A 27,438-nucleotide genomic window follows, 5' to 3' on the forward strand; every position below is an offset into this window, starting at 1 on the left:
AGTCAACAGCTTGATAAAGGAGGCACAAAAAAAAATACTGAAGAAAATAATACTGAAAAACAAAATAGGCCAAAAGGTAAAAGAGGTACAAAAATCCAATGAAGAGAAGAATGCCTTGAAAAGCAGAATTGGCCAAATGGAAAAATATAAAAAGTTACAATTGGGCAAATGGAAGCTAATGACTTTATGAGACATCAAGAAACAATCAAACAAAATCAAAAGAATGAAAAAATAGAAGAAAATGTAAAATATCTCATTAGAAAAACAACTGGCCTGGAAAACAGATCCAGGAGAGATAATTTAAGAATTATCAGATGACCAGAAAGTCATGATAAAAAAAAAGAGCCATAGTCTTTCAAGAAATTACCAAGAAAAATTGTCCTGATATTCTACAACCAGAGGGTAAAACAGAAATTGAAAGAATCCACTGATCACTTCTTGAAAGAGATCCCAAAATGAAAATTCCCAGAAATACTGTAGTCAAATTCCAGACCTCCCAGATCAAGGTAAAAATACTGCAAGCAACCAAAAGGAAATAATTCAAATATTGTGGAGCAACAGTGAGGATAACACAAAATTCAGCAGCTTCTACATTAAAGATCTGATGGCTTGGAATATGATTTTCTGGAGGGCAAAAAAGCTAGGATTACAACCACGAATCACCTACCCAGCAAAAACTAAGTATGATCCTTCAGGGGAAAAAATGGATATTTGATGAAATAGAGGATTTCAAGCATTTCTGGTGAAAAGGCCAGACCTGAATAGAATGTTTAACTTTCAAATACAGGACTCAAGAGAAGCATAAAAAGGTAAACAGGAAAGAGAAATCATAAGCAATCCCATGAGGTTAAACTGTTTGTATTCCCACATGGGAAAATGATATTTATAACTCCTAAAAACTTTCTCATTGTCAGGGCAGTTAGAAGGTGCATACATAGACAGAAAGCAGAGATATGAGTTAAATGTGAAGGTATGATTATTTAATTAAATAAAGGGATGAGAAAAAAGAATGCACTGAGAGAAGGGGAAAGGAAGAAGTAGAATGGGATAAATTATCTGACATAAAAGAAGTCTCAAAGAGATTTTACAGTGGAGGGGGAAATGAAGGAAGAGGGGAGGGGAGTGCATGAACCTTACTCTCAGCAGAATTGGCTCAAAGAGGGAATAATATGCACACTCAGTTGGATGTAGAAATCTATCTTACTATAAAGGAAAGTAAGAAGGGAAGGAAGCTGATAAAAGGGAAGGCAATTTAGAGGAGATAAAAGTCAGAAGCAAAATACTTTTGAGAATGGATAGGGTAAAGGAGAGAGAGAGTAGGATAAATAAGGGGGAAATACATATTTGGTAATCATTACTGCGAAAAAAAATTTTACAGAGTTTCTCTGATAAAGACTTGATTTCTCAAACATAGAGAAAACTGAGTTAAATTTATAGAAATAAGAGCCATTCCTCAATTGAGAAATGGCCAAAGAAGCTATCTATAGTCATATAAAAATGCTCTAAATCACTATTGATGAGAGAAATGCAAATTAAAACAACTCTAAGTTATTACCTCACACCTGTCAGATGGGCTAACATGACATATAATAATATGTCAGAAAAGGAAAATGACAAATGTTGGAGGGGATATGGGAAAAATAAAACACTAACATACTATTGCTGAAGTTGTCTGATTCTACCATTCTGGAAAACAATTTGGAACTATGCCCAAAGGGCTATAAAACTATGCATACCCTTTGACCAAGCAATACCACTACTAGGTCTATATATGAAAGAGATAAAAAACAAAAAGGAAAAGGACCTATCCATAAAAAAATATTTATAGCAGCTCTTTTAGTGGCAACAAGGAGTTGGAAATTGAGGGGAATGGCTGAACAGGTTGTTGTATATGATTATGATGGAATACTACTGTCCTTTGAGAAATGATGAGCAGGATGCTCTCAGAAAAACATGAAAAGACTTACCTGAACTGATGTAAAGGTAAGCAAGCAGAACCAGGAGAACACTGTACACAGTAACAGCAATATTGTATGATGATCTACTGTGAATAACTTAGCTATTCTCAGCAATATAGTACAATAATGCAAGACAATTCTGTAGGATTTATGACAAAAAGTGCTGTCCATCTCCAGAGAAAAAACTGGTAGAGCATGAATGCAGATCAAAGATACTTTTTCTTTACCTCCTTTATTTTTCTTGGGGTTTTTTTGTCTGTATTCTTTCACAGAATGACTTACATGGAAATGTGTTTTGCATGACTACACATGTATAACCTATGTCAAATTGCTTGCCTTCTCGATGGGGGTGGGGTAGGAAGGAAGGAAGAGAAATTGGAACTCAAAATTTGAAAGAAAGAAAAAAGGATGTTAAAATTATTTTTACATGTGACTGGGAAAAATAAAGTATTAAATGAGAAAAAAAATAATCTCTGCCCCTACAAGAAAGGGGCTCTGACCCGCCCTTTGCCCCAGCAGCCCAGAGAAGGCAGACAGCTGTCACAGACACCAAGAATGGGGCTGCCTACTCAATTACAGCAGGAGTCTGAGAGCAGATTCTGTTCTCTAGCCAGCCAAATTTCCAAAGGAGACTGGCTCCCTGCCTCAGATACCTAAGCAACAGAGACCTCACAATGGAACCAGTCTGTTCTTTCTACTGTCCACCTGTCTCTCAATCCCCAGGCAAACCCCACTCCTGGGTGTTGCTTCCATTTACTATGCTGCACCCAGATCTCACAAATCTTAAAGGACAAAAAGAAAAAAAAAAGCCCCTGGCCATTCAATAGAGAGCCTGTCTGGTATATGTATATATGCTCAAATACTCTACGGAGGCCTCTGACTTCTGGGACTTCTGCTTTCAGGAAGGCCAGTAACAGAGTTTCCTGTTCGGATAAATGCCTTAGCTGAAACATCTGTTTGCAACTTCAGCACCTGTTCTAACACACTTACAGAGCCACCGAAATGAAAAGGGAAGAGTGGGGGGGAGGGGTGGGGAGGAGGAGAGAATATTCCCAAGTACTTAAATCTTTCCTCCCCTCCCCTTAAAAGATAATTTTAAAATCTGCATGGAATTTTTACATTTTCATTCTAGTTTTCTCCTCTAGACCTGATTCAGTTCTGAGTTGATTCCCTTAGAATTTTAAACTCTCAGAACTAAAAGGGACCATAGAAGTCAACTACTCCAACCAAGGCCCAAAGAGTAATTGACTAGCCAGACACCATACAGTGAGTTAGGGACAGAACTAGAAGATGAGGAAACTTGGTACAGTGGATGGCATGTTAGATTTAAAGTCAGCCACATACTACCTTGTGACCTTACCAAACCACTTAATCTCTGTAGGCCTTGGTTATCTCATCTATGAAGTAGGGAGGGTTAGGTGAAGATGGATTAGATAACCTGTAGGGTCTCAGCTCTAAATCTATGATCCAGGACCCCCTAGGAGAATCCAGATGTATTGAATTTATAATAATTTTCTTCTCTTACTCATAAGAAAAGCACTTACCTCAAAGATGCACCATATCTAGAAGCAGATGAAGTTAATAGGGTTTTTAAAGATTGGGCCAATTTGCTGGCTTCTTGTCCTTAACCAGGTGAGAGTCTAGGGAGGTAAAGAACTGACCTGAATCTTCCCCTTGTCGTGGGGATGGGGTGAGGATGAGGCTTATAGATTAACCACGAACCTCAGCAATTAAATATGGCCAGCGTATGAAGAATATAATTTTATTTTTCCTGTTTTTTTGGTCTTCAAATAGGATCTTCTTCCAAACAAGCCAAGAAGCACTAACAACAACACCACCACCTAAGAACTCAATAATGACTTCCCCATTGACGGGGAGCCACAGAGCTATTCTCTCCATTCTCCACTCCCCCCACCTCTACCACCCCACACAACCCCAAACCTCAGAGTTGGCCTTCTTTCAAACTCTACTTAGAAGTGCTAACCACAGATTGAAAAACACACAGAAACCTGACCAAACAAACATCCAAAAGATGGACAGTTGGATTTGGGAGCTGCCTACTGCCAGGAGTCTAGTGGTGGGTGGTGGAATGGTAACAGAGCAGGGCCCCACATTCACTGCCATGTTACTGTCCATTGACTCTTGGGATCGTAGCTGGAAGAGCCCTTCAAGATCATCTAGTGTCATCTATCTCTTCATTGTAGAAGGAAGGAAGGAAGGAAATAGAGGACGAGAGAGGCTAAGTGATTCCCCAACGTTAAGTAAGAGTTCATTAATTAAGTCAGAGTCAGATCTGGGTTTCACACCCAGGTCCTCTGACTCCAAATCCAGTGGGAGTATTTTCCCCCATTACGCCAAGTTAACTCTTAGATTTGCAAGAGAGATTTCACATATGCTTGAATTCATGCAGTAAGAAAGATTACAACAGGAGATATTTGGGCTAAAAATACAAGAGAACTTCCTTGTTGAAAAAGTTAGTACAATGGACTTTTATTACCAAGTCAGACTGTAGAACTGGGTTTTTAAAGGGGTACAAGGGGATGTCGACTAATGCCATCACTAACATTTAGACAGCACTTACTATGGTCCAGGTGCTCTGCCAAGCTCTTTACAGATATTTCATTTGATCCTCACGATGGCCCTGGGAGGTAAGTGCTATTGTTATCCCCCTTTTTCAGATGAGGAAACTGAGGCAAACAGAGATTAAGTAATCATACAGCTAGTAAGTGTCCAAGGTTGGACAGTATCCTGACTCCAGGCCCTGCGCTCTATCCACTGCGCCACCTTGCTGCCTCAGCAGCAGACAACTAGATTCAACAGCAGATAACCTGGGTTCAAATCCCAAGTCGGTTACTTATATTGTCTTGTACAAGTCATTTCTGTCCTCTGGACCTCAGTTTCCTCACCTGTAAAAAGGAGAGAAGTAGGGATCACAATCAATCATCTCCAAGGTCCCCTCTGATTCTAAATCTTGTGGAAAGAGCCTTGGATTTGAAATCAGAAGACTTGAATTCAAAGTCTGTCTCTGTTATTTACCATCCTTGGACAAGGCACTTAACCTCACTGGTCCTCATTTATAAAAACTTAGGGAATGAGCTAGATGGTCCTTTTCAGTTCTGAATTTATGATCCCATGTGTTTTCTGGGATAGTTTTGGTACAATCCAACCAGAGGTGGGGGGAATGAGTGGATGACAAGTCTCTTCTAGCCTTAGAATTCCATTATGTTAGAATCTTGTCAAAACGCATCTATCAGTCCCATTCCTGGGACAAACAGAAGCCTGCCGTCACTTGTAACAGTCTTCCTTCCCATCAGTACATCTTGGGAACAAGAATGCCCATGAGATACCCGTCAGCCATCAACCACGGAGGGCGGGGCTCACTCGGGCTGCACTGAAATCCTCTCTGATGCCAGAACCAAATCATTGCAAATTATTGAAAATGAGTAACTAACATTTGCAAACCTCTTAGCCACACAGTTGGCTGGTCGTAGGATGAGACTTTAATCCATATTTATGTACATCTTACATCATTACATTTGGCTGCAGCAAATTCAAAACAAAATGAAATTATATACTGTATACGCTGAATGTTAACTGCAGGCCAAAAAATGTACTTGGCTGAGGTTTTCTGTCTTCTCAGTATAGTTATTCTAAATAATAAGGGTTTTTTTTTTTCTTTTAAGGCCTTTTCTCCAAAGCAGACATAACCTCCTGCTGGTGACATTGCATGACAGGCTTGCCATTTGCTACCACAAAGAGGAAAGTTGAGGGGGGAGGTCCAAATCTGTTTTAAATCAAGACTATTTGCGATGATGAGAACCGGTCGTAGAAAATAGGGGAAGCATGATTCCATCCAACTTGAAGTCTGGTGCAACTCCCAACAGATGTACAGATGAGGACCCAGCACATTCACACCTCCCTCCTGAGGTCAGCCAGTGAGCTAAGGGGCTCCCACCTACACAGCAATTCCATTCCACCAACATTTACTGTTGTTGTTGTTCAGTCATTTTCTGCCATGTCCAACTCTTCATGACTCCATTTGGGGTTTTCTTGGCGGAGAGACTGGAGTGGTTTGCCATTTCCTTCTCCAGCACACAGGGTTAAGTGACTTGTCTAGAGTCACATAGCTAGTAAGTGTCTGAGGCCAGATTTAAACTCAGGAAGATGAGTCTTTTGACTCCAGGCCCAGTGCTCATCCACTTTGCCACCTTGCATTTACTAATGATGCACCAACTCCGGGAAGGGTCCTGTGCTTAGCAGTGAGGGTACAAGGATGAAATAAGCCCAGTCCCTCCTCTCAAAGAGCTCACAGGTTATTAGGGTAATAAAACAAAAAGATACATAAATATAATACAAGAGCTTAGGAAATGTCCAAAGTGACAGGAAAAATTTAAGGAGGGGCACATTATAAGATTATAGACTTAGAGCTGGAAGGGGCCTCGGAGGTATAGAAAGGTTAGCTGACTTGCCCATGTAAGTATCAGACTTGCCCAAGTATCAGAAGCAGAACCTAACCCATGTCCTTCTGCTTCTAAGTTCATATTTATCCATTACACCAAGCTATCCCATTACTTAAAGATGGGGGCATAGGCATCAGGGAACATTTCATGGCAAAGGTGAGCCATGAGTTAGGACTGAAAGAAGGAGAAGAATTCCAAGGACTGGAAAAGTAGAGGCTGATTATTCCAGGCATGGAGGCCAATGTGCACCAAAGAAGAGAGCTCAGAGAAGACAGGACAAAGTAGAGAAGTGGTGTGTAGCCCATTGGCTAAAATAAACAATTTGTGAAATGGAGTCATGGCAGATAAGCTTGAAAAGGTAAGTTGGAACCAAATCATGGAGGGTTTTGAATAACAAGGTGAGGAGTTTTTATTTTATTCGGTAAGGAAGGGAGAGCTAGGTTCACCTAAGAAATAATTTTCAAGAGTTAAGTGTTTAAACACTAAATTAGGCTCCTGTGAAGTGTTCGATACTTCATTGCTAGGGACCTTGCAGACCACAGCAGACTTATACAGACAGGATGGTTTGAACTAATATCTATGCTACTGTAATGCTGAGCAGCACTCTAATAGAAATTCTCTCTTCACACTGGCCTTGCAACATTCATAGCTGCAAATAACAAAAATCCTGTTGCATTTCATAAATCACATATTCATAAAGCATATTCTCTCAAACAGCCTAGTCCCTGATAATGGTCTAAAAATAAATTAGGCAATAAATATCTTATAATATTTCCCATCAGCCAGTGGAAATTCACTCTTCAGGTAATGAGAAAAGTGGGTGCTTTCTTACAGTAGGTGGCTCAGAGCTTGAGAAAATGTGAAGTAAATGCATAGATTCTTAAGAGTACTGAGTGACTTACGAATACCTGAATTATAGGCAGCATAAAAACTTGTTCTGTGCTTGAAGACTCCAATCCCAAGATCCATCAAAGAGCTATTACAATCCTGATACCATCAATTTAAAATGAGCAATATCAACCATGCCATGTTTTCCAATGATGCCTAAGTCTTTCCATGACATGGGGCTTCACACTCACTATGAACTTGCAAAACAGCCTTCTCTCTCCCAATCATTTTCCTTCTCCTGCTGCGAGCAAAAGCATCTGAAGGACAGCTCTGGAAGTCACTGTTTCAAGAGAACTGAGACATTGTGCATCAAGTTCTAATTTATCCTCAAGCTGTCTCAGTAATGTTGACCTTGGTCAACCTATCACTCAGTCAACAAGCACTTAGGAAGTTTTAACTGTATGCCATATTGTGCTAAGCACTAAGGATACAAAGAAAGGCAAAACACAGTCGCTACCCTCACAAGAAGCTTACCATCTAATTGGGGAGACATCACATAAATATATGGGCATATACAAGATAAATACAGAGTAGATGGAAAGTAATCTCAGAGTGGAAGGGAGTAACAGCTGGAAGGTCCAGGAAAATCCTCTTGCAGAAGGTGGGGTTTGAGCCAAGTCTTGAAGGAAGCCAGATTTGAGATTGGAATAACTGCCCCTCCCTTTTTTTCCTACTCATCAACAGCTGACAAGAAAGCCCTAAATTTCAACCCAAAGCCACCAATTTACAAAGCCCTATCAACGCACATGCATAGCCTCATTCTGAATTGTTATATTAAAAGGTACTTTCTTTTTAAAAATATATTGGTAATGTTCTGATATCACAGATACTTCCCAACAAACACATAACCACTTTATTGATTATGTTACCTGAAAATAAAATTAGATTACTAATTAGCAGGAAGGAGGAATGTATCCTATACCTTTGACAGTAAAGTATTAACATTAACCAAGGTAATTAACCAGAGTTTTGCTGCCTCTCCATGGAGAATTTGCTGATATTATCACAGTCATTGTATATACTGTTTTGGGGGCTCTTTTTTCCTCTTCATCACTACAATCAAGTCTTCTTATTTTCTCTGAATTAAAAAGTGCTTATTTCCACAACTATGTCTACAATTTGACCTCTGAATTACTCTGTAACATAACCTAGTCTACACCTGTCAAACACCTGAGGCATGGGGAAAACAAGCCGTGCTTTTGTTTCAGAGTTGCCCAAACCATGTTTTTGTTTTAGAGTTGCCCAAACTTGCTATGTTTATTCAGTTCACCTTCTGTGATTCTGTGACAGCCATCAGCCTGGCATGAACCAACAAGCTGCTGACCATGGATAAAAACAAAGCTTACCTTCCCAAAATCTCGGACATCAAACAGGTCAAAAGGATCGAACAGCTCACTGTTCCGTAACCCAAACTTATCATGGCAGACTTTCAAGAAGGTCCGAATGTTCTTCAGACATAGAAACTAAGAGAGAAAGAAGAGAATTGAAATTTAGTCCCTGCAAGTATCATTTAAGATAGCTTTGGATTTAAATAAACCAGGAAGTAATAACACAATGAGTAGATACATTCTTTCAAACTCTAATCTGCATTGAAGTGAAAATATAGACTGCATTATTTGTTCTTTTTTTACTCGAAGCCAAGCTCAGTGCTGTGCCACAGATGAACTGGTTCTCATTCAAAGGATGCCTTCCCCAGGTTTAATGCAGTGGATTTCAACCATAATACCACCATTAACAATAAAATTACATTGACTCAGCAAGGTCCCCCACGTTCCTTCCAGATAAACACTTGGACACAAAAGTCCTAAACTATTTAAACATGCTGAAAAACCAACAGCCAAGAACTGCTTCTATCAGATTAGACAGTTGTCACTCATTACAATAAAGTGGAAAGGAAGTTGATGAACCCCAACAGTACGCAGAGCCTTAGGGGAAGATCCCAAGCCATCAAAGGGAAGCTACTAGGGTGGGAGTTGTGGCAGCCATTTGCCTAAGAGAACAAGTCTTGGAGAGCCTCTATTTAATTTCAGAATTTACTCCCAAGTGGGTGGCAAGGAAGGATGGGAATAGCAGAAAGGACCAAGTATTGTATGTGGATACGAAACCATACCACAAAAAAGTTAACTTTTTTAAAAAAACTGTGAAAAGTTTTTTTTTCTTTAAAGGTAAAAAGCTGTTTATATGTGAATTATAAAGGGAGAAAAGAGACTCCTGTAGTTTATCTGGCAATTCCACAATGGGTGAATGTTGAGAATGGTTTCCTTCAGTTCTAGTAAGAACCCAGCACACCACTCCAGACAAGCAAGGCAGCTTTGAAAGCCACAGGTTGATCTTAAAAAATTTTTTTAAAAAGGGAAGCTATCCATAATAGAGCCCAATTTCATGCATGATCCTCTTTATCTATTCTACTATGCATAAGCTAATGACCATTCTTTTTGGTATTTGATTTGAGGATAATAATAATTTTTAAAAATAATAAAAATTAAATGTAAAGGAAAAAAGAACACAGCACACAGAGGTTAGATTCAAACAATATGGTAGGTCCACAAGAGTTCCAGGAGTTGCTTGGGGAAGGTTCTAGAAATATGCCACTGGTCCTTTCCTTGGTGTCATTCTTCCTAGCTTTTTGAAGAAGGAGACTCTCCAATCACTCACATCAATGATTGACTCTAAGTTCAGAGGGTAGTTGTCCTCAACGGCAATTCCACGGTTATTGTCATGGGTCTATGTCCATGGTGCAGTGTCTGTCCTTTGAGCTCTCACCTCAACTGTTCACAAAGATCCAATATGTCTCTTTTGCTCTTTATCCCTTCCTTCACAGCTATAACCCAGTAACAGAACTCCAGAGTCAAATTTCTGGCTTAACTGTTAACTGTTGGTTTGAAGTAAATCTCTGAGCTATAGAAGTGGAAGCTGTCACCACCACCATTGATGCCTACAGAGAAGGGCCTTCAGTAGCCAGAGCCCATTGAAGTCAGCAAACAATAGCAAAACCAGTGTCACTGGGAGCAAAGAGTTCTTCGTTGTAGTTGGCACAGCATAGCCCAGTGCCTGGCACCCAGTAGGTGCTTAATAAGTGCTTGTTGACTTGACCTTACAATCTTCATCCTCAGCAATATGGGGATAGAAATCCTCAGTGTCGCCAGGGCAAGTCTTTACATGATTGGGGTAGACAACCCCCTAGTAACTCACCAACTACCATCAACATAGTTTAGCCCATTTGCCAAGGGTGTGGCCACTGCACATGCTGCAGCTTCCTGGAGCCACACGTAAAAGTTGGGTGACAGGCAGACACCAAAAGTAGATGAGCAGCCCTGAAAAGAGCTTAGCAAGCCCTCACACCAGAGGGGTATATAGCGTGTTCAGGAAGGACTAACGCCTCTTCCAAATAGTAGAAGCTAAAATAATGCTTAAGGAATTTACTGAATGTCTTCACCCCATGTAAAGCTCCTTAAAGGCAGGGACCATGTCTTATATTTACATCCTGGAATTTACTGCATAGCACCCCAGTACATAATAGATATGTCACAAATATGTATTAAATTAATTAATGAATTTGAGTGGTGGCCACAAATAAACACATAATTTGAGGGAATTTCAGGAGAAGGAAGAGGCATAGGAACATGGCATATAGCAAGGTTTTGGTTCTGAAGTTAGAAAACCTGTGTTCCAATGCTGCTTCTGAAGCTTACTACCTATGGGACCTTGAGTAAGTCTTAATCACCCTAGGCTTCAGTTTCCTTATCTGTAAAATGAGTGAATTGAAATAGATGGCTCTGGGATCCCTTCCAGCACTGAATCTATAGTTCTATGAGAATTCCAACTCTGGATAGGGTGTGGCCCAGCAAGACTCAACTCAGCTTTAGTCAAGCCACAAAAACTTTTTGGAGGCCCTGAGGAATCAGGTGTTTGAATAAAGGGAGAGGAGAGCAGTTTGACAAATAGAAAGGGAAAGACTTAGTGATGAAGAGATGATGATCACTTGAATGAGTAACCATGGCCAAAGAGGTGACAAAAGAAGTGGATTTGTTTAGAGTACCAAGGCACAGAGCTTTGCAATAGAAGGGGAGGACCCTGAACCTGACCTACAATACAAGGAAAGCCACTATATGTCTAGAGGAAAGGGATGAATGTGAACCAACACAGCACCACCTAACATTTTTCCCCTCCTGTTTTCTTGAAAGCTCCATTGGCCTTCTGCAGAGTGGTCTGCCACTGCTTCGAGCCCATCCCTCATCTCAAATTTCCACTAAGCATTTATTTTAATTCTTTTTAAGCCTCCAATTTTCAGAGTTAATTATACAGGTTTTAACCATAATTACACCCATCAAGGTCCAGGTTTCCTTTCATAGCTCTAAACGAGGGAAGCCTTCCCTTCAACTGCCTGCAAAGCATCCGTCTTGCCCTGTTGTTCTCTCAACTCTTGGGTGAAGGAATGCCAGAGACAGACAAAGGTACTTTTACCCTTAAGCTCTTGACTCATCCAGGAAATCTTTCCCTGAAATCTAAACTCAAGTCACCCAGATGAGTCTCTACAAAACTGAGCTGTTCTTTCCAAAAGTACTCAGGCCTGAAAGTTTATCCTAATGAAATAGGAGATTAGGGAGAGGGAAGAGCAGGGCAGGTAGGAAGGTGAAAGATGTAACATTAGCAGCATGGCATAGTGGACAGAGTTCTAGACAGAAAGCCTGGAAGACCAAAGGTCCAACCTTACTTCTGATACTTATTAGCAGCGTGACCATGTGCAAGTGGTTTAACTCCTCTGAGCCTGTTTCTTCAAGATGGTCTCCACAGTCTCTTCCAACTCTCAATCCTATGATTCTGTAAGTGGGCCCTCAATCACACAAGGCTTCACTTTGTCAACGACCAGGACCATAGAAGGCTAAATGTCAAAACACAGAAAATCTGAGCTGGGAGGAATCTTAGCGCACAGAAGCTCCTGATAGCTCAAAATGTTACAACATAGAACGGTAGAGAAGGAAGAGACCTCAGTGATTATGTCATTCAACGTACTCATTTTACAGGTGAGAAAACTGAGGCCCAGAATGATTAAAAGCTTTGCCTAATATCACATGGAGACAAGGAGAGGAGCCAGGATTTGAGGCAAGGTCATTCAGTAATTCAGCACATATTTATAAGCACCCACTAGATACCAATAGGACATGTTGCCTGCCCTCAAGTGTGTTAAGTCCATAAACAATAACTGAGCATTTCTATGAGACAGGCACTATGCTAAATGCTGGGAATACAAAGGAAGGCAAAACAGTCCCTGCCCTCAAGGAGGTTACATTCTAATGAGGAAGGCTACATGTGAACAACTAAGAGAGAGTAGAGGAAGGCATTTTGAGTGGGGAAGATATTCATTGCTGGGGGATCCAAAAAGGCCTCCTGGAGTAGATGAGGCTTGAGCTGAGTCTTAAAGGAAGACAGGGGAAACTAAGAGGCAGAGGTGAAGGGCGTAAGGCATTGCAGGTATGGAAGACCATAAATGCAAAGGCTCACAGATGGGAGATGAAGTGTCTTATTCCAGGACATATTCTTAGAACTAAAACTCAGATTAAACATGGGAAAAAATTTCCTTCTTTATTTTCCCAATTCCTAACATATATTTGTATGTTAATTGGTGCTTAATAAATGTTGAATTTAAAAAAAAACCCTAATAATCAGGTAAGGGGATAAAACAAAAACACTGATAGCTATAATATAAAATATCACTTGATAGGTACAAGAGAGGCACATCAAGTACTTGAGGTTCAAAGGAGAAATCTAGAAAGACTTTCTGGAAGTGGTATTTGAATTGAGATTTAAAAGATGGATAGGAATTTAACCAACGACAAAAGTAAAGAAGGACATTCTGGGTAGAGGGAATAGTACTAGCAAAGACACAGAGACAACAAATTACAAGATAGATATGTTTCAGGGGCAGAGAATACTCTAGAATCTGGCTGGAGGATAGAACATGAGGAAATAAGGAAAGGTAAGATGATCCTAGACTGTGGATAGAGGGCCTTGAAAGCCAAGAAAAGTCAGAAATTTATTTCCAGTTTCTTGGCTCCCAATTCTGAATTTTGACTATACCATACCATACTTACTCTAGGTTTTAAAATTGGGAGATCCTTCATCACAGTGGCCAATTTAATTATAGAACTTGGGAGGTAAAAGAGACTTTAGCAACCATCTAGTTCAACTCCCATATTTTACAGATGAGGAAAGGAGGCCCAGAGGAATGAAATGACTCAGACATATATAATCACACAAATTGGCAGCAAGTAAGACGAAGGTCCTTCCCTGTCTTGGGTCTATTTTTTTTTGCTACCAATACCCTTAGCTATATATAATGACAGACTCCTACAACACCAGGAAAGGAGCTTAGGCAGAAGAGGGACTAAATTTGATGTCTTTTATTCATAGTTGCTATTCCTCTTTACCAGAGATGTATTTAAGCCATTGTACCTGGACAAACAGAATCGTTATGATTGAAAGTCAATTCTAGATTATTTAGTTGGGGCCTGGAGAAACACAGGTTATTTAATTTATGGATATTCCAAGCAATCTCATCTTTGTGGCCCAACCTTTGATGGTATCAATGGAGTGGTTTGAGTCTTATTTCCTTCCTTATTCCCCATTTAGCCAATGTCAAAAGCTTGGTGCTATAAGGGAAGAAGAAGAAAGATATCTATAGAATACGCAACTAGGTATTCTGTTTCTGAATAATTACTGAGAAAGAAATTTGGACTTGGAGTCAGGGAGACTAATTTCAGATCACAGCTCTACTACCTCTTAGCCACATGAGCTTGGGATAATTAATTCCCTCAGTTTCCCTCAGGACCTTAATTTTCCCCACCCATAGAATGGGAGCAGCAATATTTAGACCATATACCCCAACAGGTTATGAAGAAGGGGCTTTGTGAGTGACTAAACAAACGTGAGCTACTATTAGCACATCTGCTTCAATCTAGGATCTATGTTGATGAATGTATCAGTAATCATATGAGTCTTCCCTTTCAATAATGGGGCAATGATAAGGGGCTCGCTATTAAGGTAGAGCTCTCTGAAGGCGACACGAATCAATAAAGCTTCCTGATCTGCTCCTAGACTCACTTGGGACAATGCATAGGGATACTAGCTCTTGGCCTCCACTCCAAGCTAGTTAAATAAGGGTTGACACCTCCCCTGAACAATTCCACCATTCATCCCTTCCTTCACTGACGTGGGTGTTGAGCATTCTGGGTTCTGAAAATGTCAAGCTCTTCTCTCCTGGCCATTAATCAGACACTTTAGATCGAATCAACTTGAAATAAGATTAGTAAAGGGGCACAGACTGGATCCAGACTCGCCCATCTATTTTCCCAATCCTTGCTGAACAAGACAGACACATCTCTCTCCCTCCCCTTCAGAGTCTTTTGTCACTTGGCTTTCAGAAAGCCCTGGGGTGGATAGGATATATGAGAGAAAGAATACTGAAGCCAAACAATGGCATACAAACCAGTCCACATCATCTCAAAATAAAACCACAAGCAAAGGTTTCATTTCCAGAACTAAAGTTGTTTCAATTACAGCCCCTCCTCTCCAGAGGAAAATAGACCTGTTTGGTCTTTTCTTTGGAAAACAAATGGTAGTCATTAGCTTTCCTTAAACAGCTGCTCTGTTTCGTGCACTTACTGTGTGGACATTGCACTCTGGGGTTTCTGGGTTATATCATAGGACTGGAAAAGACTTTTGAGGCCACCCAGTCCAAACCTCTCATTTTATAAATAAGGAAACTAAAGCCAAAAGAGGTTATATGTTACTTTGTAAAGTTGTAGGAGTATCGATTTAGAGATGAAAAGAACCTTAGAGGGCACTGATCCTAAGCCCCTCACTTTACAGATTAAGAAACTGAGGCACAGGGAAGTAAATTGCCCGGCATTACACAGCAAGTCTCTGAGGTAGAATTTGAACCCAGGTTTTCCTTATTCCAAGTCCAGCCCTCTGTCTGCTACATCGTGCCGCCTCCTTAAGAAGGTCATAAAACTACTAATAAATGGCAAAGCTCATGGAGTTTTCTAGTTCTTTCCACAGCACCATACTGACTCATCTCCCTAAGTGGAGGAACACCAAACCCCACTTTGCCAATTTATTCTGAGACAGAGAAACTCCTGGAAATGAAGATGGCTTTCCAAGAAGTCACCACCCTGTATCGCTTGGCACCCAGGCTCCATGGAAGATAACCTCGTGTGGGAAGCCAAGACTGCAGGATACAGAACCAGACTGTCTTTGGGAAGGATTCCTTCCCTCGGCAGCTCTTAGATCAGAGGAGTAGAACACTGAATCACAGATCATGGAATGTCAAGGGACCTTAAGGTGATGAACTTGAGGACCAAAGAGCCTAAGTCACTTGGCCAAGGCCACACACAGGGAGTGAAAAGCAGAAGCCAGATCCAAGCCAGGTCTTCCCACCCTGAATATCAAGGACTCCTTCCACTCTACCAAGAACCTCTAAAAGCCGCAATTCTCAAACGCTACTTTAGGTCAAGAGGAATCCCAACCCACTGAACATTTACACTGGCAACCTATTGAAGACTCATGCACACACAGTTTCCCTTCAATAAGACGGATCTTTTTTTTTTTATCCAATGCTCTGTGAGCTCAAAATCTGAGAAGTTTTGCAGGTAGTACTGAATTATAACAAGCCTGTCTTGTGTATCATGACTACTATTCTTGCAGTAGATAAAAGGCTGGGCCTAGAGTAAGGATGATCTGAGTTCAAAACCACCCACAGACATTTGCTAGCTGTGTGACTCTGGGCAAATGACTTAACTTGTTTGCCTCAGTTTCCTTGTCTATAAAATAGAGATAATGATAGTACCTACCTCCCAGGGTTGTTGTCAGGACCAAGTAAGATAATAATTGCAAAGAACTTAGCGTGGTACCTGGCACAGAGCAAGCACTCTATATAAGTCCCCTATCATCATCATCATCATCATCATTATTATTTAACATTTTTATATTAAACATTTACATTAAATTTATACACAATAATATAACCTCTAAAATTTTACAGCACACCTAGAAAAACTTACAGTCTCCTGGAGTGCCAAAGCCTACCCAGCAAAATACTCATGGAGTTAACGTACCATCGTGCACCCCTTTGAGAATGACAACTCTAAAATCAGGAGATCATACAATCTGTTGAGGCAGCCAAATATAGCAACAACGTTTCTACGTCTTGTTTCAGCATACAAAAATAGATGCTTCTTCTGAAGGGAAGGCAAGGCTGGAGGAGTGGGAAAATGGAGAGGAAATCCGGATGCTACCAGACAGAGGCAATGTTTCTTTGGATTATAGCTCGGCTCATTCCAGGAGCTGCTACCATGGACACCAAAGATGATGAACTGCCTAATAAGAGACCACACTTCTACCCGGCTTTTAAGGTTTACAAAGTGCTTTCCTCACAATAACCCTGGGAGGGGAGGGAGCCGCCATTCATATAACACTTGAGCACTTTACATAAATTAGGCAGAAAGAGAAAGTATTGTAATAGCAGATAGAGTCCTTGAGCTTGGAACCAAGAAGACCCAAGGCTGAAAATCTCCCCCGACTACACTTACTAACAGTGAGATGACGGAGAAGTCCCTCAAAGGGTCTGAGACGCAGTTTCCTCATCTGCAGAATGGGAATAAAAATGCCTCTCCCATCTACTTCATAGGGTTTTTGTGAGGCTCAGAGGAGATAAAGTATACAAAGCATTACACAGGATGTTTCTCACACACACACATCATATGTACATATATAACACATATATGCATAACAATAGACATACATACACAATGTGTTGTGCACTATGATTATATTATGTATATATACATTGTCTAGATATAAGATATATACACACATACATACATACATACACAGTGTTTATTTATCTGTAAACATGATATAGCTCTCTAATAGACTCTATAAGGTCCTTAAGGGGAGAGGCTATCTCTCCTTTGCATGTGTATCCCCAGGCACAATACCCCAAACACTGTAGGTTGTCAATAAGTGCCTGTTGATTGACTGGCATTTATGAGGAAAACAAAGCTCAGGTTAAATAACTAAAAAGGGCAAAAATGGCATTTATACGACCTTTTAGGGTTGACAGAGCACTTTATAAATATTTCCTCATTTTATCCTCACAACTGCCCTGGAAGGCATAGGCTGTTATTATCTCTACTTTTACAGCTGAGGAAACTGAGGCAGTAAGTATCTGAGGCTGGATTTGAACTCAGGTCATACTGGGTCCAGATCCAGCACTATAACCACCATACCACCTGCCTGCCTTCTCACACAGCGAGGTAGTCTGGTCAGACCGTGTGCTTTAGCCAAAAGGAACAGAAATAGACCGAGTGACCGGGGAATGCCTAACTGTAGTCACTTATCCCCAACTGAAACCACAGACCTGCCTTTACATCCTTTTTCTAGCTCAATGAAGATCAGGAATATCCTAGACCTGTGATTTCAACTAAAACAGGGAACTCCTCAATAAGGAAACTCCCTCTACCAATGTAGATCTGCCTGCAACTTCTCTGCAATTTATAGTTGTATGGTCTTTATGGCATTACCTAGAGCACTAAAAGAGGTTAAGTGATTTTGCCCAGGGTCACACAGACAATATTTATCAGAGGCAGAACTTGAACCCAGCTCTTTCTGACTCTAAGGCCAACTCTACTACATCAAGGTTGTCCTCCAAGCCTGGGGCTTGCTCACCCTACATTGGTTCATTTAAAGGATGTCAAATTCCATTTGTTTATTGCTAACTCCAAAGCAGTTTAAGCCTCAATGTTCAGTCAATTAATCACTCACCAAACATTTATTAGGCTTCAACCCCTGTGGCAGACAGCAAGGGGATCAATACATAAGTGGGATAGCCCTGCCCTGAAGGAGCTTAAGTGGGCGCCACTTGGGTGGGAGTGGCTGTAACCACTGATAACCTGGGTGGAATGTATGCTGTTCAAATAAATAGTGTGTTCCTAATCCAATCAAAGGTGGCGTCCTGGGGTGGTAGATATCCTGGCTACATCCTTTGTTTGAAATCAATAAATTCCATTTCCTGTGAACACAAGCCGCCTCTCTCCTCTTTAACTTTTAATTTTGACAAAATAGTGCATGTGAATGGTGTCCTCAGCAGGATTCAAATGCAGGACTCCTCCTGTGAGTATCCTTTCTGCTACACCAGCCTATAACCCCAATAGACATGCTCCCTAACTTCAAGGAATTCACGGTCTAAAAAGAAAGGCCATACATACATGAAATAAGCAACACCAGGCCATGTGCATGGGTCCAAATGAGTGATATAAAAATAAAGTTCAAAAGGAGAGAACTCAGTGGAAACTCAGTAGAGTTGATGGCTCACTGAACAGAAGAGAGTGGATGATTTTTCACCCTCTTGTTAACCAACCAATAAAACGCAAAATATGAAAGGCCTGCAGTTTAGTCAGGGAGCAGAGGGATGCAAAGATGTCCCAGTGACAGTGTGAGAGCAGACCTTTTACAGCTGTAGCCTGAAGCAGATCAACACACAGCACAACTACTGTGCATAGGGAAAGGTAAAAGTGACTTTCCTATGGTCACATCATTTTTAAGTTACAAAGTACGGATGTGAGCCCAAGTGCCTCACTGATCCCAAGTCCCTTACTCTTTCCAATTTACCAGAGTTCCCTCTTGAATAGATGGACCAGAAAACTGCCCACCAGGAATGTAAGAATAAAGGAGGTGGATCAGGCAGGGAAGAGAAAGCCCAGACTAGGAACATTAAAAAAAAAAAAGAATACATATATGGGGGGAATTTGGGGCTGTAGGCTTAATGCCAATGGATGCCCCCAGTCCACAGCAGCTTAACTGGCAGAAAGCCCAAGCAGCTCAGAGATTTGAGGCTGCATCCAGCAAACAACTGGATGCATCTGGCAGGCCTCCTTAACCTCAATCAACCCCAAACCAATGAGAGGCCCTGCTAAACATAAAAAAAGAGAGAGAAAGAGAGAATTTGATGGGGAGGGAAGGAGGGAGGGAAATTGACAAGAGTGTCTGGTGAAACAAAAAAGAACTGTGTCCAAGATTTCCCATGGAAGAGAGAAAGGGAAGGCAGGCCAAGAAAAGGAAGGAGTGTATCATTTCTTTAAGCTAGAGACCAGAGGCAAGGAACTTGACCACTTGACTTTGTTTACTGATGATCACTTTCTATGCCTGTTTGGAAAAACAACTCTCTTTCCCTGAAAGGTCTAGTTTCCATCCTAATAACTACAAACTGGTAACGTGGAAAGAAGGCTAAAACTGAAGTCACGGGACCAGAGTTCAAATCCCAGCTCTACCATTTGCTGCCTGTGTGACCTCCTACAAATCACTTAGCCTATCTGGGTCTCAGTTTCCTTAGCTACAAAATGAGAAGGTAGGACTTGATGACCTCTCAGGTCCCTTATAGATCTAAATCTAGGATCCTATAATCTACGTGTCCCCCGCTCCCAGTTGAAACTAAAGGGATGCCCATACATCTAGGAATGGATGAATGAATTGAGGAACATGAATGTGTTCTATACAGGAACACCAACACTGTAAAGACAACTTACAAAGCTGTAAGAGAGAGAATCAATGCAATGACCATCCACGATTCTAGAGGTATAAGAAGACTTCTACATAGGACGAGGTCAGGCTGTGAAGGACTATCACAAAGCCCAAAAAAGGGCCAAACACAAGATTTTCTTTTTGATTCTGGAGATGATAGGGATTCATTAGAATTTACTAAAGGGGGGAAGAGGCAGGCTTGCATTTTAGGAAGACTGTTTTGATAGCTGAAGGGAGGATGGACTAGACTGGGGAGAGATTTGAGGCAGGGAGAACAACCAGAAAGTTATTGTACTAGTCTAGGGATGAGGTGGTAAGGACCTGCACCAGGATGGTGGCTGTGTGAGCAGAGAGAAAGGGATACATCCGAGGGTAAAAAATGGCAAGATTTGGCAACAGATAGGCTAAGTAAGTGCAAGAAAAGAGTCAAGGATGACACTTCAATTTCAAGCTTGTGTGACTGGGAAGATGGGGACCCCCCACAACAGTAATGCTGAGAAAGAGGAGAGGGTTTGGAAGAAAAGATAATGAATTCGGTTTTGGACTTGTTGAGTTTAAGGTGTCTATGGAGACATTCCAATGTGGAACAGGTAACAAGAGATGTGAGAATGGAGGTCAGGAGAGAGGTTAGGGGTGAGATAAGTAGATTAAAGAATCAGCAGAGATGATAATTGAATCAATGGGAGCTAATGAGATCATCAAGTGAAATCTATAGAGGGAGAAGAGAAGAGGGCCCAGAACCCTGTGGGAAACCCAGTAAGTAAGGGTGACCCAAATGAACATCAGGGAAGCTAGGTGGCTAGACAGAGTGAAAGGCAGGAAGTCAGGAAGGCCTGCGTTCAAATGTGGCCTCAGCTATGTGACCCACAGACAAGTCACTCAACCCTGTTTGACTCAGTTTCCTCATCTGCAAAATGAGCTGGAGAAGGAAATGACAAATCACTGCAGTATCTTTGCCAAGAAAACCCCAGATGAGGTCACAGAGAGTTGGAAAGGATAGAAATGACTCAACAACAACAAATGAAGATCCAACAGAGGAGATGGAAGAATGTTAGGCAGGTAGGAAAAGAACCAGGAGAGAACAGTATCATGAAAACCTCAGGAAAAGATAGTATGCAGAAGAAGAAGAAGGGGTCTGACAGGGGCAACTAGGTGGCACAGTGAATAGAGCACTGGCCCTGGAGTCAGGAGGACCTGAGTTCAAATCCAGCGTCAGACACCTTGGGCAAGTCAACCCCGATTGCCTCACCTTCCTTCTCTCCCCCCCCACCCCAAAAAAGAAGGGGACCGACAACAGCAAAAGGTGAAGGGTGAGGATTGAGAAAGCCATTAGGACGGGCAATTAGAAGGTCATTGGTAACTTTAGAGAGAGCAGTTTCAGGTATTGCCCAAAAGGGGGGCTGGGGACAAGAAAACTTGGAGATGACTGATCTTGATTGGGGGAATCCCACATGCCTTACTGTTAAGCATTTGCATCATTTACAGTGGGGGTTGTGGGGCAGAGAGGGGAAATTGAGAGCACAGAAATGGATTTCCCCTCCTATTCTTTATCACTGCCTACCCCCACACACAAGTTATACAATACATGGGCCCACTAAGCTAAGAGATAAGAAAGCGATACAAAACTTCCTCTCAGGAATAGGTATCTGCACTGAAATTGTTGTGTGCCTGAGATAGTCACTGGAAATAACCAGAGATTTCCACAGCTTTGCCAATCAACCAAAAAATATTTACCTAGGTGGTGCAGTAGATAGAGAACTGGGCCTGGAGTCAGGAAGACTCATCTTTATGAGTTCAAATCCAGCCTCAGATGCTTATTAGCTGTGTGACCCTGAACAAGTCACTTAACCCTGTTTGCCTCAGTTTCTCATCTGTAAAATGAAATGGAGAAGGAAATGGCAAAGTACTCCAATATCTTTGCCAAGAAAACTCCAAAAACAGGGTCACAATGTGTTAGACATGACTGAAACGACCAAACAAAAAAAATGCCAGGCTCTGTGGGTATGCAGGGCAAACTCAAACTATTCAAGGAGTTTCCATTCTATTAGGAAAGACAATATATACATATAGATAAATACAAAATAGTAATATGTGAAATAAACATAGCGTAATTTGGGTGGGGGGAGGCACTGGCACCTGGGCAGATCAGGAAAAGCTTCGCTTAAAGTGGTATTCGAGCTAAGACTTGAAGGACACTAAGGGCTTTAAAAGGTGGTGAGGAGGAAGTGGATTCGAGGCAGGTGAAGGCTGTCGGGAGCATGGAGACAGGAGATAGAAGATCACAGAAGAATAACACCAAGATAACCAATTTGGCTGGCCTTTAGAGCATGTGAAAAGGCTGGAGAGATAAGCTGGAATCAGGTTATGGAGGGCTTTAAATGCCAAACACAGGAGTTTCTATTTGATTCCAGAATTAATATTAAGCAAATCGCTAAACCACCCTAGGTCTCAGTTTCCTCATTTGTGAAATGAGCTGGTTAGACTAGAGGGCTTCTGAGGGCCCCTCCAACTCTAGAGCTACAATCCTAACAGGGAGCCACAGGAGTTTATTGAGCAGGGAAGTGACCTAGTGAGACTCACACTTTAGGACAAGCCCTTTGGCAGGATGGATTGGAAAGGGGACAGGTGGCTGGAGGCAGGGGGAATCAATTAGAAGGTTAGTCCAACAAAGTGTTGATGAAGGCCTGAACTAGCATAGTGGCCATGGGGGTAGAGAGAAGGGGAGAAAAATAAATGCTATGAAGGTCTAACTGGCAGAAAAGAGAGGGAGTTTACCTAGTAGACAGACAGCTGGCCTGAGCATGGGAAGATGAGCTCAAGCGCGGCCTCTGATAAACAACTGCTGTGTAACCTTTAAGCTCTTAATGCTTCCAGGCCCTTCTCTAAAACTTCATTGCAGAGAAGGTATGACTTGCACTAATAAAAGGAGTTTCTCACTCAGAACTGCATGAAGCAGCATAGCAAGATGGAGAGAACACCAGACTCGGGAGTCAGGAAAATCTGGGTGCAAATCCTGCTCCAGGCACTTACTAGCTTTTTGGTGCTTAGCAACCTACTCAATTATACTGAGCCTCAGTTTCCTCATCTATAAAGTAGAATGATTGGACTCAATGACCTCTAAGGTCTCTTCCAGCTATAAATCAATGATCCTATGAAATCACAGGTTCTATAAAAAAAAAATTAAGATTATACATTGAGGGTTTCCAGAGCCATAAGGGGAGAGGAGGAAGAGGATTTGCCTGAAGATTTGAACTCCAAAGGCTAAAATATTCCTTCTTCCAAAGTACAACCTGAGTACAGAATCTTTGAGTATGTAGTGATGCACCATCTGACCCCTAGGGAGACCAGGCTAAGCATAAATAAGCTTCAGAGAGGAGCTTGCTCCCCTGGGGGGATAGTGGAAGAGGAAGAAGCTTGGAGCAATGCCCCCACACCATCTGGAGTCTTATGGCACTCTGGGAAAATCAGTCTGCCAAGTGCTTTGATATCAAGGGCAGTAAGGATCAGGAAATCCTATCATTATTATTATTATTAATTGTTGTTGCTATTTCTTAGAATACTAAATAAATTTTAGTTGGGTGGGAAGTGGGGTAAAGGGGGGAGGGAAAGAAGAGAAGTAGACATCACCATGTATATACATATTATTGCTAAGACAGTAGATTAATAGCATCATCTCCAGAGGCCAGGCGGAAGCAATTTAATGGAAGAATTCATTGTTCTGAGTTAATAGAGTCACAGAAACTCAGGCTTTTAGACCTGCATGTGACCTCAGAGATCATCCAATCTGACCTCCTCATTTTAGAGACGAGGAAGCTGAGGTCTAGAGAGGGGGAGTGACTTATCCAGGGTCACCCAGCAAATCCATGGCAGGACTAGAACAGGAAGTCTTCTAACTTCCAGGTCAGTGCTCTCTCTAATGCCCCACAATGCCTCCCTTTGCTTGGGTGGGAGTAGCTACCAACACAGTATAATTTGAGGGATCACAGAAAAAGGACCCAACTCAACACCTCTCTCCCAGTTACTTCTAGAAGCTCCTCATTTCTTGGATCTAGTACTCAAAGTCCTGTGAAAATATGGATGTTCTCAGAGATGCTATCAAACTGAGCCTTTATTATCTATTAACAACCTGGCTCCTACCTTAGCAGATTGCCTGAAGGAAGAGAGACACTGGACAGGCTAGAAGAGGAAGGGATGAGTTCGGGAATCCAGGGTCCTGCTAGAGAAGGCAGACCAAAGTAAGGTAACAAAGCGGGGGGAGGGGGAGTTGCAGGGGGGCACCCGGAGTAACCGAGTTACTGGATACCTGGCAAGGAGAGAAGGGAGAGCAAGCAGTTCACCACTTACTATTTTGCCAACAAGCCATCCTTCGAAGAGCAAAGGATGGAGGGAAGAGGCAGCAGAGACAAAATGTATCTAAGGTGATGAGTTATAGATACACGGCAGAACCATTCCCATGGGCATCTAGCTGCCTACCTAATGGACCATGCCCAGGTTTTATCTTTAGGCTCTATATCAACAAGCCAGCAGCACAGAATGAACCCAACAGCCTCACTGCCACTCATCACACAGAGACAATGAGAAAGGGAACTTGGTCCCATTTGGTGACTATGATGTAAGAGGCTTCCCTTTATCTCTCCAGGCATACCACTCCAAGACAGTACCAAAGGAAGAGGGAGGGGGGGAGTTGGAAATAGAGGTGGAGGAGAAAGAGGAAGAAAAGGAGAAGGGAGAAAGGAACGTCAGCAGATAACTGTCTCAGGAAAACAGGTGAAATGCAATGTGGGTAGGGAGTGGGGAAAAGAGGAGAGATTTAGGAAAACAGGAGAGGTAAGATTTCATGCACATGCCCAAAGCCACAGTCCGAACACAGCCCACACTCTTATCCTAAAACGCTGTTGTTCAGTTGTTTTCAGTCATGTCTGACTCTTCATGACTCCATTTGGGGTTTTCTTAGCAAAAATACTAGATTGATTTGCCATTTCCTCCCCTAGCTCATTTCCCAGATAAGGAAACTGAGACAAGCAAGGTTCAGTGGCTTGCCCAGGGTCACACAGCTAGTGTCTGAGTCCAGATTTGAACTCAGATCTTCTTGACTCCAGTGCTCTATACATTGCCCTATCTAGCTGCCCCTAACCTAAAGCATTAAGGGAACCAAACAGTGCCCACATCTTGCTCCATAGCCCTCAAAGGGTGACAGTAATAGGAAATAAATTCATGGTTTCTTTGGTTTGTTTTTGTTTTTCCCCCCACTGCTCCACAAAGAAGGTATGGTATATAGGACAGAAAGTTGGCCTTAGAGCCAGGAAGACCCAGATTCAAATCTCATCTCATCTACATAGAGCAATCTTTCAGTATTCTAGGCAATTCTCTAAGATTCTGGGTTGCAAAGAAGGTGTCTTGTGAGAAGTTCCTTCCCTTGGGAGTTCTCTATATCAATGAAATCACAGGTTCAGCCCCTCTTCCCACTAAAAACAAAGCAGATTGTAGCTTTCTTCTCAGTGACTACCTTCTATTTTTTGTCTTCAAATGACGGCATTGCTTGAGGAGCTGGGGAAAGGGAGGACACCCAAAATCTAATCAGACAGCAATCCCTCATTCTCTTACCTGTTCATTTTCCTTTAAGAGAACCTCTGAGTCTGGCTCATAAAATTCGAGCCCCAGGATAATCTAGCCCAGAGTTCCTCACTGAGGAAAGGTGACTGGGGCTTTAGGCTCAAGTCTCAACTCATCGATTATCTCAGATAGAGAAATCTCGGGTTAAGACAGAAGATTTATCTGTACTGTGTCAGGGATTATATTATTCCCGGGCAATTTAACGTGAAAACATCCTCCATTCGTGAACATTTTCTTTTAGGAGCATGCACAGGGAGAGACAATATTGCTCAGTCAAGCTGATGAATGAACTTGAACTGTCTTTGTGCACAGACCTAAATAAAGTTTCTCTCTACTCCCCTAGATGTGCATTTAACATTAAAATATTCTGCCTCCAGTGGACTCCCCCCTCCCCTCTCCTACCTTTTTGTGTTCAGGGGGAGGCAGAGACAAAACATGGAGGACAGCAATTTATTCCTTTGGCAAACACTGAAGGTCATTTAAAGGCTAACATCCAAGGCTGCCTGCTTCTAGTTGGGAGGCCAAAGCTTAGATGATGGACCCAAAGAAATTACTTCATGGCTACCAGAATGCATCCTCTGAAGCTCAAGTGAAAAGATTATACGTGTATTTTGCAACACATTCCCAGATTTTATTCCCATAAGCCATAGAAACGAACAAGTCATCTATTGCTTAAGTTGCTGACATCCATGAAGCAGTATGGTAAAATGGAAAAAAAAAATACTAGATTTGGAGTTAGAGGATATGAGTTTGAATCCTGCCTTGGATACTTACTTGCTGGGTGACCCTAGGCAAATGACTTTACTTCCCTGGCCCTTGGAGAGGGGGGCTGGAGACAACTGGACTCAATGATCTCTAAGGTCCCTCCCTGCTCTCAATCTATGATCCTATGAATCCCAGCCTCTAGCACTCATAGCCCAGGAACTAGCCCAGCCCTAGGGGTGGGGTTCAGGTCCTCAAAGAGAGGAGTTCAATAATTGTGTAACACAAAATGCTTTCTTCACAACAGCCCATTGAGGTAGGTCATAAAAGTATTATCGTGCCTGTTTTTAAAATGAGTAAACTGAGGCTCAAAGGAGTGACTTGGCCAATGCCACACCACTAATAGGTAAAGCCAAAACTCACAGGATCAGCTTTTTAGGGGAGGATGGAAGGAAATAAGCATTTATGAAGCACCTACAGTGTTCCAAGGAACTGCGCTACCTAGCTGCCTCTACAGGAGGATAAAAGGGAATGGCCCAAGGTCACACAGGTGATAAGTTACAGGGCCAGGGTTTGAACTCTTGTGATTCCAAGTTCAGGTTTGGATTTTTTTTCCCATTACATTCATTATGTTACCTCCAAACCCAATGAATGATTCCCATGTATAATGTCTCAAGGCATTTCATCTCTCTCATCTATTTTCCTTTCAAGTCAAAAACATCCAGCCATCATACCCATAAATCCTTTAAGTGTATCACTGCTCAATCACTCACTGTTTACAAGGAAAAAAAAACTTTTATTATCAAAAAGTCCTCCCTTCTTAAAACCCATAAAAATAAAAAATAGGTTCCTCCTCCTTCCTTTCATACTGCTCTTCCTTTACCACCTCCCTCCTTCCCTTCCTTTCAGGTTCCAGAACTTCCTAGCAATGAGGCCACTGAGAAGCAAAGGACCCTGCCTAGGGAACCAGGAGTAAAGAATGGATACGAATGAAGAAACAGTGCAGGATGGGGTGGAGAGGGGGGGGAATCGTTCTCTAATGTTATAAAAGCATTCGCAACAGTGGTTGAACATTCTTACCATCTTGATATAGGCATAACACCTCAAATAGAAAGAAACTTCCCTTCATATCCATCAACTGACCAAAAAGTCTTGGGCTCTGCACTTAGCCCTGGCGCAGATCACTGTAGTGGTTACGAACGTGTAAGACACATTCCCTGGCCTTGGGAGATCATTGC

The 27,438-nt window shown here is 41.8% G+C and overlaps 1 protein-coding gene across 1 annotated transcript in view; it reads right to left on the minus strand.

Moving 5' to 3' along the window:
• Nucleotides 1-27,438, minus strand: part of VAV2 (vav guanine nucleotide exchange factor 2) — a gene marked incomplete in the record, with an annotated part of 409,366 nt that overhangs the window by 311,305 nt on the left and 70,623 nt on the right. Inside the window, 1 exon segment of the mRNA XM_036750644.1 lies at nt 8,653-8,769. Within this exon segment, the coding sequence (XP_036606539.1) occupies nt 8,653-8,769 (117 nt within the window).

Source organism: Trichosurus vulpecula, chromosome 3 (assembly GCF_011100635.1).
Source record: "Trichosurus vulpecula isolate mTriVul1 chromosome 3, mTriVul1.pri, whole genome shotgun sequence".
In the NCBI taxonomy this organism is placed as follows: Eukaryota; Metazoa; Chordata; class Mammalia; order Diprotodontia; family Phalangeridae; genus Trichosurus; species Trichosurus vulpecula.